Source organism: Amblyomma americanum, chromosome 6, assembly GCF_052857255.1.
Source record: "Amblyomma americanum isolate KBUSLIRL-KWMA chromosome 6, ASM5285725v1, whole genome shotgun sequence".
NCBI classification, from domain to species: Eukaryota; Metazoa; Arthropoda; class Arachnida; order Ixodida; family Ixodidae; genus Amblyomma; species Amblyomma americanum.
In genome coordinates, this window is record NC_135502.1 from 40,005,049 (window position 1) to 40,024,317 (window position 19,269).

The 19,269-nt window shown below is 43.9% G+C and overlaps 1 protein-coding gene across 1 annotated transcript in view; it reads right to left on the reverse strand.

Moving 5' to 3' along the window:
* Positions 1-18,254, reverse strand: part of igl (IQ calmodulin-binding domain containing protein igloo) — a 175,171-nt gene extending 156,917 nt beyond the window's left edge. The window contains exon 1 of the mRNA XM_077628586.1: positions 17,531-18,254. Coding sequence (XP_077484712.1) covers positions 17,531-17,729 — 199 coding nt within the window. The 5' untranslated portion in view covers positions 17,730-18,254. The remainder of the gene's footprint in view (positions 1-17,530) is intronic.
* Positions 18,255-19,269: the final 1,015 nt, after the last annotated feature.

Consider the following 19,269-nt stretch of genomic DNA (forward strand, 5'->3'; position numbering starts at 1 on the left):
CCAGGATAGAGCCATTGTTTTGTTTCGCGCTCTGCACGGGAGCAAGATATTGCCGCAAAGCTTTTAATTATTTTTTTATGAGTCAACGTCCTTATTTCATCGCCGCCGGTACAGAGGCCTATAATTTTCTGTTCGTCAGACGGGATTAGTTACATTGAATACGTTCGTTAGAATCCACAAAATTGCTCGCTAGGGATCTTTACAAAGATTGAGCGATTCTGCGGTTGTGTAGTCTACTCCCCCCCAAAAATTCACCTTATCTCTAGAAAGTTCTACGACAGGTTGTTATCTCGTTCGCCGAGTCACTCAACAGCTTCAAGCAGGCAAACTTGACGAGTCCGCTGTTCAGCGGGAGTTAGACGTGGATGTGTCATCTGCCGTTGACACCTGTCGCCCAGCCACATAGCCCGAGCGAGGTCAGTCAAGTCGAGGAACGCACTAATGACTTGGATTTCCTAAGATGGTCCAAATGAGGACTGGCAGCGTGAGCGATCGGATAATGGCAACCAACGCATGCGGGAGCTTTCTTAGACAGCCGAAGAAATTGGCGCGTGTCAGGATTTCATTGACGCACGCTGCGTCACAGCGTGAGCTGCGGTCTAAAATTAGAGAGCTTTAGAAATGGGGAGACGTATTAGCGCAGACGTATAACGTATTACTGAATATAAGGCTACGCTCCGGCCTCTGTGCGTGCTCAGCAGGCATCCCGTAATCCTGTATGCGCCTACCTTAATGTTACCTCTCTGCTACGCTAAATCTTCCTATTAATAGGAGCGTCTGGAACGAAGCAACCCACATTAACCGAGTGTTTTCTGTGAAACAGAACACACCCAGGAATAATGCGCTTGTATAACAGGATAACACAGGTGTGCCCTTTAGTTATTGCTTGTATACGGTTCTTAACTTCATTTGCCAACAAAACGGGCAGAGTGTACAGGAGACGCAGTTTTGTTTTCACTATGAGCCAGAACTCTACTACGCACTGATTAAGAATACAGGAAACATCGCTTCACTTGAAAAACATTCCATGCGTCATATTTATTTCACATAGTCTACGCAATGATTTGAATAAGTGCCCTGTTGATGCTACTTTCTTTCAGTATTGACGGTTTCAGTATTTGGGATTATGTGGCTGTATGAAATTTTTGTGTGTTATGTAATTTCCAGGCATTATTTTCATTTATTTTTTACTGCATACTAAGCATCCTTGTCCGCGGAGATTAAGTTATGTCGTCTTACGTCATCGGGAGTTCTGTCATACGGGAGCAGGAGACAGCTTTCGCTATCGAACAGGAACAACGACGAGCAATTATTACGCACGAAGGTCAGTATGGCTTCGCAGAAATGAAACTTCGTCTGCGGGGTCTCCGTGCTCTTACGCAATGCAAATGTATTACCGCGCATGCTTTCTTCTGGCGACTTATCGTTGCCATAACGCTACTTTGCCGTTGTCCAGCACCGCAAATGCGAAAGCGTATCATTTAGTGCTTTGTTATGTCGAAGGGGGCTTTCGTTTATTTGACGCTTCTTTATTTGCTTCATGCTTTTCAGTTACCGGCTCATAGCTCCGGTTAACTGGAACTGTAGCGACTACGCGGTTCTTCTGCGACGTAATGTGAAATTATGAAGGAGGAGGAGCGAAAATAAAAATCAGTTAGAGGGCTCTTAATCAAGGGGAAAAGACTGTAATAATGCTTTACGCGAGTATTTCGTTTGCCTCTTTGACATTAGTTAGCCCAGGATACTTCGATCACAGACTCGAAGACTGACATTAGATGTTTGTTATCAGCCGTGACCTCATAGGCATCAGCTTTGTCACTGACGAAGCGGAAAAAAATTAATCAGCAAACCACCTGGGGATCTTTAACGTGCACTGATATCGCACAGCACACGGGCGCCTTATTATTTAACTAGCCGTAGCAAGATAAACTATTGGAGGGCCAGGGCTCTTTGCACGCTTTGTGTACAGCTCATGCCAAAAAGAAGATTATGTTATCATGTTGCTTTTCATACAATACTGTTTTCGATTTTTAACTTCCACGTGGCACTAACTGTACATACGCCTTGCTAGAGACGTATTCCCTTTTTGCCTGTGCGGGAGAACAGTTCGCATAAACTGCACTGTACCTTAACCTACTCAGAAACAAAAAAAAATCATAGTAACATAATTCCTATGCTGTATGACCTGTTTTTTTTTTCTAACAAGCACGAGCAACAACTGCTGGCGTTTTCTGTTTCTGTGTACCGATGTAGGCGCGCTTATAAGTAAACTGAGCATGGCGTTCTCTTCTGAGAAAAATCACGCCTTCACTACTGGAAACCAAGAAATTTTCTGTTCCTACGAGATACCTGCAACAACCATCACTACCAGCTTGCTAATGCTATACCTCACAATTTCAATTTGGTAACCCCTAAACAACGTCCCCGAACAATAGCACGCTTCCTTTGCTTCCCTCCCCACAGGTTCCGCTTTACATATTAGCATTGTAACATGTATATACTCTTTCCCTCTCCCTTTTTTATCAGCCTGTTGCATTCCTACACAAGGACCTCTGAAGCAGTAAACACAACACCATAACCATGTACATTTTGATTTCATTGCTCCACCATCATGTTCATTGTTTCTGCATCACCTGTGTTTCGTCTCTTCAAATGCATTTTGTATCCTAACCTGAAAAAGACAGCATAAACGTCTGCTAACGAACCCCAACTTCTCGTGATTTTGAAGAAAACTTGCTTTCTACGCACTCGCGGTCCAAGCTTCTCAAATCTTTTGGGACCCACTGATGGCAAGGAATGTCAACAACTACGTCGCTAATGACTGGAAGTGAACAGCAAGCAATCTCGCATTACGCTAGCGCTACGTCGTTGCGGGCTACGTCATATAGGCTACTCATAACCTGAGTTGCTTTGGGACGTTAAATCGCGTGAACCAAATATAAATAAAATTCGTTTTATCAATGAATTGATTACGTAGGACGTCTAATGATATAAATAGGTGTTGTAGTTTTCGGTTTTAACCGAGAAAAAAAAACGATGAAAGCACGCCGAATTTAGGTCTTGAAATTCGGTTTTACCCGAAAAAGGTCAGCATTCTTGGCATGCAAGTCATAGCTAGCTGGAAGTTGAGTACGGGTTACACTCAGTCAAAATTGTAAATTAACTAAGTAGGGAAGCCAGTGGAGTGATGAAATTGTGGTATTGTTAAATGAACCCCACAGTTGTGTGGTTTGAGACATTTTATCGGTTGTTTGCACTCTGTGCAAAAGCGTTAAGCATCACCTTCTCGCCGCCTGCTAGCTAAGCACAGTTTGTTCACAGTCATCCCCCGTTTAGAGCAGTTAGTCGGTTACGTAGGTTTACCAACTGCATGTAGAGAATACAGCCACGAAATTTGCATGGTCGTCATGAAAAGTACCATGTTTGGGCTATTGCGACGATTGAGCGGCAGCTCCATCCCTGCTATCAACACTCAGACCACGTGATATTCCCCTCTTTTCACTCAACCAAGCGCGACAACCCAAAGTAATCTTGTCAGCCTAGTTCTTAGAAGTGAATTCCACTTGCGTTCTTGACTGCCGGCTGTCTCATTAAACTTGCGTTTCCAGTAAGTGCAAAATTACTGGCAAATTATGTTAACTACTGCCAAATGAACTGTTCATGCTGACATAAATGCCAAGATAGACTCCAAGTGACTTTTGACCACGCAGAATTACCACAGTTAATTCACAAAAAAAAAACTCAATAATTGATTCGTCGAAAGCAACATTTCGCCGAAATGCATTCTGAAGTAAACACCGAAAAAAGTCCGTCCAATTTTTTTCAAAATAAAAACCGAAATGTCCAACCCGTAGATATAGACAATGTCGCACATGCTACCACTTTCAACTCGCTTAAAATGCGATCGGCTGTAAAAAAAAAAGGCACTTTGGGAAACGTAATTGCTTGCTGTACAAGTTTCAAGAGGAGTACTGGCGGCATTCGAGGCGGGACTGGAGTTAATATTTAAACGGGCACGTTTCCGTCTTTTGAGTGGTTGCTTGCGTGACGGCTTCTTGAAAGCTTCTGCAACCAACGATCCCTAGATCGGTCGTTTTGTTTACGAGATGGTCTGTGCGCACTGGCGGAAAACCTAAAGGCCACGTCCATGAAGAAGAATAACGTATGTGCCTGCACGCAATATCATTCTTCGACCGTCAATGCAAACCCTGTTCGGACTTATGTATACAGGGTGTTTCACTTAATAATTTACGCAATTTTTAAAAGTAGGCTTTTTGAGTTAGAAAAGCGCTTGTTTCTGCATAGCATTTTCAGCGCTGCAGTACATTAGAATACAGCTAATACGTGCTAACTAGCAGGCTGATTAACAATTACTGAATAGTTAACTTTTTAGCAATTACTGTTAGCCTCCTTAATTACTGAGAGGCCCACCGCAAGAAATATGCATATCAGTGTTTACAATTTTGAAAACACGGTTGCTCTCGGCACTATGGCCCCACAAATTTTGCCTACATCGCGCAAAATTACATGCCCTTTCGTGACGCTTGCAGGCAAAGCAACCTCTCCAGTGCACTTAAGTCGTCGAAGTAGCCAATATTCGTTCGGTCTGGTTTGGTTTGTAGGGGTTTAACGTCCCATAAGCGACTCAGGCTATGAGGGATGCCCTAGTGAAGGGCTCCGGAAATTTCGACCACCTGGGGTTCTTTTACGTGCACTGACACCGCACAGCACACGGGCCTCTAGAATTTCGCCTCCATCGAAATTCGACAATATTTGTTCGGGCACACCGCCGAGGGCAACCGCGTTTTCAAAACCTTAATAACTGATACGGTTAATAGTTAAGGTGGGCTACACGCCTCCCAATACTTAAAGTGTCTAACAGTAATGGGTAAAAAGTCAACTATTCAAAATTAGTTAACCAGCGTGCTAGTTAACATGTCTTAGGTGTATCCTGTTGTACTACACCGCTGACAATGCTATGCCAAAAAGCGCTCTTCTAACTCAAAAAGCCTATTTTTTAAAATTGTGTAAAATCATAGGTGAAGCACCTTGTATAGAACCTTACGAAGAGGCTTTTTTCTGCGTGCAATGCGACATTTTGTCGCCAGCATTCTATTTAATTAAATTGTTCGTTTTCCCAAACAATTTGGACAGTTTCTGGAGCTGCATGCTCCCTAGCAGGTCCAATGTAGTACCTCATACTTCATTTAGTATTGTGACGATCCAAGGACAGCCGTGCAGGTAGGGGAGAACCAAAGAATGAGGTCGGACCTTTAAATCCCGGAGCCAGGTAACTGAATAAGAATGATAAAACTAGCAAAACAATAATTTTGACACGGTTTCGTACTTTGCTACACATGTTCCTAAAAGCCTTCTCTTTTTTTTATTTTTGGGTAGTTGCATATTAAGATGTGACACGTATTCAGCCAGCATCAAAAAAAAACTGTGTACAAAGCAACCCGAATAAAACATCACTCCTTTCTCAACTATAAATTCTGACGGGACCAATCTTATTTCGGGATTTTAAGAGAACATTCAGCTACGTCATTAGATGTTTGACCATCTTTCGGTCTAATCCTTAAAAACTTGTCCATAATAAGTTTTGTAAATCTAAACGAAGCATCGTAACAGGCAACAGTGACGTCGGAGTGACATTAATAGAAATAAAAATAGGAGGGATTGGAGGCGAGGAAATAGAGAAATAAGGCAGCGTAGCAAGCCAAAAATAAACATGGGGCACAGTAATAATTTTTAGGCTGTATGCGATGCACATCTTATTTGACGTCCAGACAATTTGGAAGTGAATGGCAGCATAACAAGGTTGCTGTGATATCATAACTTCATACTGCAAACACTGGAAGCTTTATTTACGTGAGGGTTTTATCATTCCTTTTGTCCGAGATATCTGTAGCGAATAGCGGAGTATTTCATCTCTCTCTCTCTTTTTTCGCGCTCGAGCAATTTCCCGTCACCTTTTGACACCCCGTAATCAATTTGAGATATTCATCAAACGCCATTACGCCCCTGAGCATTTTTTCCGTTCGTAGTTTCGCCCATTGTTATTCACGCTAAATTGTTCTTTATCATTCAGATGGGCTGATAAAATACAAGCTGAATAACAGAACAATTGCGGATTTTACAGGCGAGTTTCCGCTCTAGAGACTAGCGTAATGAGTTCTAGCTAGCTTTCTCTGAGTGACTCGATCGAAGAAACATTAAAGAAGGCGTCAGACAAAAAAAAAGAAATTGAAAAAGTGATCAAGAGAGGACACTTGTAAGAAGTTTTTTTATAAAAAAAATATCACCAGTGATGTCAAAATTATTATTAAGGCTGAGAAACAAGCTCTGGAGCATTATAGCCTTTAAAAGCCGAGTTGGAGTAAGGCATATATATCGATTGGCGCACCCGATAATCGATGTCGTCGCCGAACGAACGAAGAATTGCGAAAGAATAAGTTTGAAAGCCTAGCCTTGTTCGCGCGTCTTTCACTCTTTTCACGCTTCTTCGCTCTTTTCTCTTTGTCTGTCACTCTTCAAATGGGCTCGCTGCATCTCCGTTTTCCTCTCGCAGTCTTCATTTTTACTCCACGCCTAATTCATCGCCTATGGCCTTTCGCAACAGGTCTGTGGAAATGGCTGCCGCTCTTTAATATTTTGCTTCTATCTGCAAAAAAGGGGAGCATAGAAACTTGACTGAATTCGCATTGCTAATAGCGCATTCAGAAGCTTAAAAAAGAATTATGAAACTTCCTGCTATTAGAGAGTTTCGGCACAGTGCAGACGCACTAAAGTAGACGTGTACCGTATACCAGCCCAACCAAGTACCTATTGCGCATGCTTGGTGACAGATGCGTTTTCCTACATGGACACTGCGCATGCGCAACAGGAACAAGGATCGGCGTCGTCGTCGTCGTCGTCATCATCATCGTCATCAGCCTGACTACGCCCACTGCAGGCCAAATGCCTCTCCCATGTCTCTCCAATTAACCCTGTCCTTTGCCAGCTGAGCACACCGTATGCCCGCAAACTTCTTAATCTAATCCGCCCACCTAATCACGCTAGTACGTCTGTACTACGCCTAAGCTATTATACTAGTAAAACTATTTCACTGGCTTGTTAAGCACCTGTTAGTTGTACGAGCTTTGTGGTTGTGGCAATTTGAAAGGAAGACACTACAATTACCGCCAAAGTGGTTTTACAAAGTCGAACTAGAGATGTTGAAAGAGTGCAGCTTAAACTTCTTTCCTTTTAGCTGCCCTTTTAGCAATTAATTATCACCAGGCGGCTGCTGACAAGCACTGCCAGCAATGCGCCATTCTACAGTGCGCCAGGTGCTGCGTCGTCATTATGGCTAAGCTGTCTTTATCAGAGCTCCTTCATTTCTTATTCATTACAAGTAGCGAAAGTACGAATGAGTTTGCTGGTACTGCGAAGTATTTCTAGGTACAAAATGACACTAGTTACATAATGTCAGGTAAAGTAGTGTATTTTCCCTTAACTGCAAGTGGATACAAAATCATTAGACAATTTCAGTAATTTATTCGTGGGATTTTTTTTTCTAGTGTGGAATCTTCTCTTAACACTAGAACTGGAGAGTTGTGATATATCAGTTTTAAATATATTAAATTCAGACAATTTAAAATTTAAAATCTTATTAAAATTCAGGTTACATTGTATTAAACCATATTTTATTCAAATCACACAAGTCGCTCGACAGCAATAATGTGATGACATTTAAAAGCCTTCAGATCCCACAGTCGTTATTGCAAGCGACCACGACGGCGGAATGAAATAAGACGACCGCTTTGGCGCCACTTCGCGCAGCACCAGAGTCTGTTCGGGTTGTAAAACGTTGTACCCGCTAATACGCATCCTGCCGATGTGACTAATAATAATAATAATTGGTTTTGGGGGGAAAGGAAATGGCGCAGTATCTCTCTCGTATATCACTGGACACCTGAACCGCGCCATAAAGGAAGTGGAAAGGAGGGAGTGAAAGAAGAAAGGAAGAAAGAGGTGCCGTAGTGGAGGGCTCTGGGATAATTTCGACCACCTGGGGATCTTTAACGTGCGCTGACATCGCACAGCACACGGGCCCCTTAGCATTTTTCCTCCGTAAAAACGCAGCCGCTGCGGTGTGACTAAGCGCCGGCAATGTTTTTAACATTATTAGGAATTTCTAACTTTTTTGCTTTACTATTAAGTCAACGCATAACCTTTCTTGGTTAATTTAGCGCTGTAATCTATTTTGAAGGAGAAATGGCCTGCGTTCTTGAGCACGTCTTATGTTATTGTCGACGCGATCATTGTTACTGTTGTTTTGACAGGTGCTTTAGTGCATCTGGCGCTCTTACGGCGTGTTCGTCCAAGCATGCCTGTTATATTAAAGCTGAGTTTTGTTGATTCATTACGCCGAAACTCTGGTTAGTCCTTTCACAGAAAGGATATATAACGATCGACCATCTTTTTTTATTGTTCTTGCATCGTCCCTGAAAACACGATGAAATATAAAACTGGCGTTACGAGCTCCAGGCAGAGGGCAGCTTCGAAATGGACTCGGCGTTTTCTCGGTTTTAAAAGCGTAGAGGCAACGAGCGCCCAGCTTTTACGTTGGAGAAACAGAAAAAAGAAAAACTCGCTACCCGCTGGCTGGAATTTTGAACTCGTAAGCTGAGATGCTGGGTGCTTGCTTTGACGCGACGGTTGATGGCTCGGCTGCTTCGTCGTGCCGAGGAAGAGGCTCGCTGCAAAAAACACAACAGATAATAGAAACAAGAAATAAAAAAACTCACTGTAAACCCTCAGTGTCCGCCAGAGGCGAAGTGTCACGGGCGAGGTATTTTCGGTATGCTCGCACTTCTGGCTTGAAAACTCCGCGCCGTTCTTCGGGTACTTTAGAAGCATGCCTCATTTATACACCCTTTTAAAAGTGCGGTCTACAACCAGCTTCTGCACCGAAACGAGTGAGGGAAAAAATAGAGAGAAGCATCCAGTGCCAAAAAAGAATGTAAGCGCGCCGCGTGAATTCTGAGGAACTTCGCAGTGAAAAAGAAAATGCAGGAATACAATACGCATTCAAAAATAGCACGAAAACTGTCTTTCCATGCTTGCATTTTTTTTTAGCAACGATGCGCTTTCGCAAATTTTCCAGCACTTCCCAGCTCAGGACTTGCTCATTGCCCATTACCCTCTTCACTTCTATCTCTTTCTCTATATGCGTGCATTTACTTTTGTCTCCCTATCCTGAGAAACTTGGGTCGCTTCTGCTTCCTGCCACCAATACTCGCGTCCTTATGGTGTCCAACCTAGGCTGTCTCGCGCGCATCGTATGCGTTCACTAGAAAGAAAGAAAGAAAGAAAGAAAGAAAGAAAGAAAGAAAGAAAGAAAGAAAGAAGGAAAGAAAGAAATAAAGAAAGAAAGAAAGAAAGAAAAAGAAAGAAAGAAAGAAAGAAAGAAAGAAAGAAAGAAAGAAAGAAAGAAAGAAAGAAAGAAAGAAAGAAAGAAAGAAAGAAAGAAAGAAAGAAAGAAAGAAGTAAATAAAGAGAGAAAGAAAACAGAAAGAAAGGAGGGCTTTAAAAATGAACGACAGAAGGAAAGAAAACGCACAACGGATAACAAAAGGTCAACAGCACTATGCCGACTGAACGACCGGCCCACCGGCCAACTCATTGATTTCCGTGCAGGTAGTGCTGCTGGGTGCCAATGTAAAATGGGCATTGAGCACGTGTATGCAAGTAAGGGGCATCGTGGCCACGTTTCTGCCACGAGCAACGTGACGTCATCCTTCACTTGCTGCCTCACCAAAAGGAGCGACCAGTGGCATAGCACCAAGTGAAGCGAAGATAACATGAAACGTTGCAAAAGACGGTACCCTTCTGAAATTAAAATTGCTAGAAACATTTGTAGCGAGAGCTACATTACGGTAGCATTCCGAGCCTTCGGCGTGGCGGCGCCGGCACGCTGTCACGTTGTTGGTCACGTGATGCGCAGCAGCTTCCGGTGGCACCGTAGCTGATCACGTCGTTCGTCACGTGGTTGGTCACGTGCCCAAGTTCCACTCGGCCAGCTGTGGCTATCGCGTCACTCCAGGTTTAGCCACAGCTAAACCATAGCCATTTTTTTTTCATACAAAACATATAAAGCTATTTAGACAAGCGAAATTTTTCTTCGAAACGTAGAATGTCGAAGTAAAACCACAATCCCACTCACGTCTTCCTCCTGAAAAAAAGCAAGAAGTCGAAAAATGTTCGTAATTTTGATCCCCAATTCACCTAACTGTAGACATGGAGTTGAGTGGCTGACGTCCTGCACAGAGTTTTATTATATCCAGCACTGTAAATGGTATTACTTTTTATTTACCTGCTCAGTAAGGAGAAACGTTGTCATTTCTACATTTTAAGGCCTCTAATAATTCATTCCGACAGCAAATTAGTTACATATTTTCGTGGCATTGCTTCGCTTTAGACCACCTGCCTATCTCTCGCTATTTTCCACGTTTTCCAGTCATCGCTTCAAGCTCTCCAAATTCTTCGCGAGAAAAAAAAACGAAGAAAAACATCCAGCACTCTGAGAGACTATTAATTACTTCTCACAGGAATCCAGAAGCGTTAGAGGGATCCCATTTCCTGTTTGTTTCGAAGAGGGCAAATAGAATCGCTAATTCTTCCGACCACCGAGCTGGAAAGCGAGCCGGCCGCTCTCGAGCTGCGAAGGCGCCTCTCGGAATGCAGCGAGGCACTCCCCAATTGCCCTCGCAAAGCACGAACTGAACTCCCTTTCCACTCTCTTTCCTCCTCGCCCTATTCCCCCTCCAGAAGCGATCGGACACCCCGCTACACCGTCAGCATGTCAAGCAGCTCCACACTATTGCGCGCCTCTTCGCAAAGCACTTTTCTCCACTCCACCTCGCCGGTTCGGCATCTGCGCTGCAGATACAAATAGCATGCAGGTGGACGCCACCGCCTGACCCCGGCTCACGAACAGGCATAGTCCTCGGGTCTGGTCCTTTCGTGGCGGTTGCCCGTTGGAGAGTTTGCTCTGCTGAATCTAGATGGGGGTTAAACGCCTCAAACAGTCGAGAGGCCACTTCCTCTAAAACTTCGTTTAAGAATCAGCACGGCTAGGTAAGAAAAGCTAATGCTGTGCTGTGGTGGCTCAATCGCTTTGGCTATGGCTGCTGACCCAAGGGTCGTGGATTTAAACCTTCGCCACTGCGGCCTCATTTCGATGTGAGCGAAATGCACAATGGACAGCGTGACATGCGATAGCGGTGCACTTAAAAGAATACCGGATGGCTGAAAAACTCCGGAGCCTTCCTTGCATAACGCGTCTCTCACAGCCCACATGTAACTTCGGGACAATAACCTCGCATAATGTAACATAACATAACACAATATAGCACTCTACATAACGCCACATATCACAATAGCCCGCCGTGGTGGCTCAGTGGTTAGAGCGCTCGGCTGCTGATCCGCAGTTCCCGGGTTCGAACCCGACCGCGGCGGCGGCGTTTCGATGGAGGCGAAACGCTAAGGCGCTAGTGTACTGTGCGATGTCAGTGCACTTTAAAGATCCCCAGGAGGTCGAAATTATTCCGGAGCCCTCCACTACGGCACCTATTTCTTCCTTTCTTCTTTCACTCTCTCCGTTATCTCTTCCCTTACGGCGCGCTTCAGGTGTCCGCCGATATGTGAGACATACTGCGCCATTTCCTTTCCCCAAAAAAACAATTAAAAATATATCACAATAGCACCACATACCTGAACAAAACACAACATAACACAACATCGAATAACATGACATAAGTAATACCGTTAGCTGAGTAACGACACACTTTTTTTTCAAACGTTTCGTTGAAGGTTTTGGCCTTCAAAAGAGCTTCAGGTGCTGCTCAATGCTTTCAGTGAGCAGAAATTCCTACGCAGGCGTCCAGAGATATCTAGGGCGTTTAAGTGGTGGTGATTCAAACACATAGAGTCCGCTAAAGTCACTCGTTCAGGTTTATCACGAACGACAAAGATGAGCTGCTGCCACTGCCACGGAAGTTCCTGCTTATTCTTCCCACGGCTATCGCATGAAGCTCATACGCAAACTCCAGCTTCTCATCAATACCAGCCCCAGCGACCGGTGGCAACCTGACATGATGAGTTTTATTCGACTGGAGAACAAAAATACTCTATTTTCAACTAGCAATTTATCTGCAATAAATATACCCTTTTCTTTTATAGTACACTGCGAGACATCCTCAATCAAACTCAAACAGACAGGTGATTCTTTCGAAACTTTTAGTTTTCAATATCTCGTTTACTGCTAAATGAACGTCAGCAGACCCACAAAAAGCCGAGCAATCAAATTTCGCTGATAACTAAATCTGAATTAAGTTAACCTCGGTTCACCTTTATTTTGGTTGCTGGAGCTCAAGAGCTCAAGTGCGTTAGCGGAATTTTTTTCTTGTGATCTCTACTCTGAAATTCACCCAGCGGGACCGATTGCTGCTTAGCCCAGTTTGGTTCCCGCCTACTCCTGTCACCAGTGCGTAGGGCTGAGATCTCACGTGGTACGTAGGCGACAGTAATTTTGTTTTTATTTTATTTTCATTTTCCGCTTCTACTTCCGAAGAAGCCCTAGCATCCGCTCCGGAAGACAATTGCTGCGTCCTTACCAGTTACTTTTTAGTGTCTTCATAATGTATTTGTCTATTTTCTGGGCAGTGGTCAGATACCGAGCCTAATCAGTGTTCATTGGAAACGTTAGGTGCATGAGCTCTAAGAGAGCATATAAACACTGAGTAATTGCAATAATAATAATAATAATAATAATAATAATAATAATAATAATAATAATAATAATAATAATAATAATAATAATAATAATCGCGATAATTATCATTACGTTTATGACGATGATGTGGCTAATATCAACGCCGTTGTAGCACAACCGAGTAAAAATGAGCGCTTAGGAAGAGAAAGAGGCCAAAGAAACTAACCCTAAATTTAGTGTGCGACGCCGCAAGGCCAGATTTTCTGTAGCGCGTCACCTGAAGGTCGCGCTAATATAGAAGACAACAAAAAACACTAGAAACCAAAGCAAAGAAAATCTATTGCATGAGGACAACGGCACAAGCCTAAACGACTAAAATGGAGAACCAAAAGACAGAGCAAAGTAATCTCATAGCAGAGCGATAATAAAGGTACCCAAAAATACTGCATTTTATTGCTGAAGGCACGAAGCATGCATTACCTCGAAGCGCTGAAATTTAGCGTGGGGCAAACACATTTCCGTCCGCCGAATTTGTCAGAAACGTATGCGGGACCGGCATACAGCGCTGGTTATTACCTTATCTTCTTTATTTACCGTTTTCTGTCGCAAAAACCCGCGGAGAGGCTTATTCCAGAACGACTACTTCTGGGGTGCGTTTGGAAAACAGGCCGTGGATTTCACCATCTTGCTGAAGCGGAACGTCTTCGACTGCCTTTCAACGCACCGCTGCTCATGTGAAATCTGGTACTAAAAGCGTTCGGGTTGGCATTCTCTTTTTTCTTCTTTTCTTGTATTTGCTTCTTTAATTTTTCTTCAATGAATACGCCGAGCAGCATGTGCCTGATCTTTCTCTAAAAATCAGGGAAATTGTGCTCCTTAGTGATAAACAGCACAAGTATACATCCATTTTCTAGCGTTATAGGGGCGCCGTCTCGTCACTTGAAAAGCAGCGCATTTTCGACTAAGAAAAAAAGGGTTGAAAAGGCGGCTTAGCTGTCTTTTTTTTTTTCTCGTGATAACGTCTTTCGCCGCTCTACTTTGTCCTGACAAAAGCGTGCAGGAATTTGAAGAAACTGCTCGCGCGTGAGAACTGATAGTCAATATTTGCACGAATCTAGCCAGGCACTACAGCTAACAATAACCAGGAATAACCAGTGAATGACTGCAAGTTCGTGCATTCAATTAAAGACTGTAACAAGCGTCTGCTCAAACTTTGTCAGCAATGCACGGTACTGTGAACAAAAACTTTGCTTAATAGCCTGCAAAGTAACTTTAACGCGCGTCCGCGTTTTCCAAAAGGCTTTAGTATCGGTCCTGTTCCTCCCACACTTTTTTCTCAAGAAACGCTTCCACGAAGCATGCATGCATATATATATATATATATATATATATATATATATATATATATATATATATATATATATATATATATATATATATATATATATATATATATATATATATATATATATATATATATATATATATATATATATATATATATATATATGCACACACTTATAAAGCAGCAGAAAAAACAGCTGCTTTATAAGTAATTTTCTTTAAGATATAGATTAATCTAAGTATTATCATCCCACTGATAAGCACAACACATTAAAAAAAATTACACTCCCCTGTGCGCCTTGGTTTCGGTGACTGTTCGCTTCCTTCATAAGTATATATATATATATATATATATATATATATATATATATATATATATATATATATATATATATATATATATATATATATATATATATATATATATATATATATATATATATATATATATATATATATATATATATATATATATATATATATATATATATATATATATATATTAGTAATAAAGTGCTTTTCGCCAGTGCCCTTTTCTGGGGATTTCATAGGGAATTTCTTTTATCTGGCAGTGTTGATCAATTAATATTACATGGTCTTTGCTGCCTCACAGTGGTTCGATCCCGTGTTTATATTATTTTCTCGAGAAAAAATATGACCATACGCAGCTCCCGCAGTGCAGCTTGTTTCCTGGAAAAAACAAGGTGCCGGCTCAAGGTAAGAATAGAATTAACTGAGACGTATTTGTACGGGGTTCCTTCCTACCGAGTTAGCGATCTATGAAAGCTTCTCCGATCTAAACTCTCTAAACTAATTCTAAACTCTCAAAATCGCTTCAGCTGCCCAGTTCTTGCTACCGCTTCCTGCAAAGTTCGTCAGCCGTGGAAAGAAAAAAAAAACAAGGATCAGCAGCTGAGTTTGATTTCTTGTTCCGAGGCTACCTGATCGTCACGGTTTGAAAGTGCGTGAATTCGTGGCTGGTCGCTTACAACCAGTGTTTTTGTTTTATGTGCGTAATAAGTTTAAAAAAATCTATAGTAGTTGAAGAAGAGCCTTGCAGGCTTCTTAGCTGCACTTTAATCCTGTATTAAAGCGTTTCTCTTTAACATCGAGTGAGCCTTAAGCCGCCATTACATGCTTAGCCAAGCCCGTAACGTACGAAACGAAGAGCAGTACCTTTTCAAGCGAAATAACTGAAAATGCCGAATGAAAGGTTGGATTTTGTGATTCTTGGGTTCTTTCATTCTGGATACTCTTGTTCTTAAGAAAATGATATCGTAGGCAATGTTACATGCAGAGTGCGACATCACCTGTCGTCGTGCAACGCAACAAATGCACACCAGTATCATGTGCATTTTGCATGGTTCCCACGGAAAATGACTTTTTTTAATCTAGTAAATAGGGTTAGATAAAACGTGTGCACAGTGGTCTAGGATCTGTAGCCTAAGCTCGCAAAATAGAAACATTAATGAGTTCCTGATGTAACTATACTTTTACATCTCATGCATTCAGCAGCGTGAGTGCGTTGTACAATTTTGCAGATGCACAGTTCTCAGTGATTTAAACCCGATAACGTTAGCGCGTGGCCTTTAGTACGCTCTGTGCAATAGTGAGATGCCGATGCAGTGAGAGACTCTTCGAAAGAAACGAGTAGCACAAGCAGCCTCAAAGCTTTTATTCTAAAGCTTCCTCGAAAGAAACCCTCGCGCGAAAGAAAGTGAAATAGCTAAGCCTAACAAATAAATCCAGGCAGTGGTCACCTAAGGACATGAACTAGAATGATCATCCTCATTCGTTCACGGCTGCGAGATCTGCAATATTTTAGATATGTAAAGAAGTGGAACTCTCCGACTTGTTCAGCATTATACCAAAAGTCTGTGTGAGTGATCTGCGGTAAATATCCTTTTCGAAAATATGAGTAGCCCCGAAAGAAAACTTGGTGCTGATAGTCAAGTAGGCTATAACTGCGGTGACTGTATTCAACGAGGCGTCTCTCTTCAAGACTTGGCATATAGTACCGCACAAGGTGTACGTTGGGCCTACCATTATAGTACAGGTATGGAGGCCGAGTACGCCTAGTACTGAAAAAACTCGGATGTGCAAGAACCTGCAAGCTTCGAGCAAAGCTACTTCGGCTACAACACAAATGACAATTTAGTTTGTTTAAACATATTGCTCAAAGTTGAGCATGGTCACTTCGCGCAATATTGCAATCACAGAAACCGACTACGTTTTCTGACGTAGCCAGCCGCAGAAAGTGTGTTAACCGAAAAATGCAGGCCTTAATTGCAGTAAATTAATTAGAGCGTACTCACTGACTAGAGTGAGTTATCTAAAGCATACTGCTTGTCTGAAGTAACCAGTGTGAAAAAGATGAAGGCCGGGAATAAGGAACTAAGAAGTACAAAGAACAGGACTGGAAAGTTATCACAAGAAGCGCAAAAGCTGGAGGAAACGTGTTCTTTTTTTCTCTCTACAGGTGGGGATGCCAGAAAAACGCCATAGTTACTTCTCCTGCACGCCTTATTTACTTCGTTACTAAAAAAGCATTTTCTAAGAGCCATCCTCATAATTTATCATTTAATCTATTCCACGAGGCTCTGCCTCGGCCTAATACTGAATCCTTAACGCCAACCACTCGATGCGGCCCGAAGCAGGACGGTCCGTAAGATGAATCATGGATTAGAAACGAGAGAATTTCACATTTGTTGCCTAAGCCGTAGATCCAGATTTTTTCCAACTCAACTCTTTCGGGTACTTGCCTTTTCTCTTCGGTCTCTTGGTGCTCATAATTATCGGCCAGGTACCACGAGTCACCATAAATCGCCCTTCATTAATACTCGTAACAAGCTCGTTGGGTGTATCTTCGCGAAACGTCTCAGTTATGTTTCTTACTTTAAAGGGTTTGCTCTTTACTACATCACGTACCCAGAGAGCAAATTTGATCCATAGGTTTACACTCCGACATCCGGAGCACCTAAAAAGCAGAATTCGAACATTTTCTTCGTCTCACGCACGTCTTCGCGGGTACTTCGCAAGACCGCAAAAAGAGGGGAAAAAAAGGTACCGCCATTTTTGCCATCAAATTTGAAACAAGCAGAGGAGCAAAGTAACAATTATTGTTCCCCATTCTTACCCATTCCTGGATACATGATAATTACTTTCTACTCACCGGAGAGATTGCTGTTTAATCAAAACTTGCGCATAGACGTATTCCGGTCTATGTTCCTTGCGAACACGTCTCTCGGCACATTTAATACGGATGCCATCCTCTCTTCGAATGCGATACTTACGCAGGAACGCGACCTGCGAAATCCCCCGTGAACCGGGAGGGCTTCAAACCCAATATGTGCCTCTCCACCCCACCCTTCTTCTCTCCTTTCTCTCCCCATAGGGAAGACGAAGTGAATGCGCAGGCACACCGACCTGGTTCGGGGGGCTTCTGCGGAGCTTTGCCGAGACGTAGTTGCACGTCGTTGCAGACCTTCTTGGCCATCCCAGCGGCGCCGTCAGCCATCCTCTCTGCCAGGGTGCCCGGCGGAGGCGTCTGGGGCGACGTCGCGTTCGACTTGTCGCGCACATCAGAGTCGTCCGGCTGCGATCCTTTTCCCAGATTGCAACCCATAGCGTTATAGTGGTAGTGCTACCGATCACCAAAAAGCACCCAAGGAGCACGACAGCCCAAGTTCAGGCTCCACGCGACCTTCTGATCAGCCTTCTCCCAATCGTGACGGCGTCTGGAGTGTAATCCGCACAGACAGAAGAAACCGGATCAGTGCTGTACCTCTGACTCAGCTTGAGGTAATCCACGGACTGATTTTCTTTCACGGCTGCTCGCTGCTCTTCTTCACCTCGACGCAGTGCCGCTACCAGGCCTTCCACTCGTTTCTATGGGCATAATTTATCCTCCACTCTCTCCGATTTTTTCTTTGGCACCCCCTGCTGAAGTGAGAACCAACCTTCTTTTGAACTAGGTCACGCACCCACTCGCAACACCGCCACCGCCACTGCAAGCACAGCACCACACGCTTCTCTGCTGGACAGCACCAGGACGGACTCCGACGCGACGATGCTGCTCTGCTGGAAGCCACGTGCTCCTTTGAGGTCCGCGCCCGTCCACACGCCGCCGCCAGAGAGCGCCAACCTTGGCCGTAAGGAACTCGGGTCCGCCGTGGCCCGTTGATTCGCACTGCTCCCCCCCCCCCCCCCTTCCCGAATCTCTTTCCTCCTCGCTCTCTGCTTCGACCTCTTCTCTCCAGCAGCACCCGATCGCATACGTTCCCGCTCCTTTTTTTCCCTGTTCTTTTATGTCCTTTTTTTTCAATCGAATTTCCGCCCCTTCATTACTTCTTCCGTTCTCAATTCCCTTTTGCTGTTTTTTATGCCTAACTCCCCTTAATTTCGAGAGGAGCTCCCCTACTGCTTCTCTTTTGTTTAGTTTCTCATCCCTGAGAAGGGGAGAGAAAGCCAGGGACTGACGTTCCTTTCCCGTGCGGCCGTTTTTCCTCCTGCACGCGCATGCGCTCAGAGGTTGACAGGGAAGAGGCCCTCCAGCAGATTGGGAAAGCGAAAGACAAAAAAATAAAGGCAAAAAAAACGGGAGCAGAGGGTGGCGCAAGCCCGACAGAGAGAGAGAGAGAAAAAGAGAGCGTGAACAAGAGAGAGAGAGGAAGGGCTTCTCCCGAAACAAGAGGGAGAGGATACCACGTGACCCCCCAAGCAACAGCGCGCTGCATGCTAGGATGGGGCAACTGAGGCCATGGCGGCCGCTGCGGTGGCGCCGACGGCGGGGCCGGCGCCGGCGGTTCGGCACCGCGGCGTTTGCGCGCTCCTACTTGTCACGTTTCGCCACGTTGGTTTCGGTACGCTATGGAGGCGGCGCGCTCTTTGTGTTCCCGACGACTTTTAGCTGGCACGGTCAGCTACAAATGGGCTGCGGCTCCGTCGTTGCGCCAGCGTTCAGGGTAAATCCAGACGCTCGGCGCGCTGACGACAAAAGAGCATCGCGGTTATTCTTTCCTTTGTCTTTTTCGCAGTGGTAACCGTACGTGGTGGGACTTTCTGCCATATGAGCTTAAATCTCCCGCGTTCGTTTCATGTCCAGTGATAATATATTTACCCAGGTCAGCTGGGAGAGTGCAGGCGTGGGTCTGGACAATGTGGAA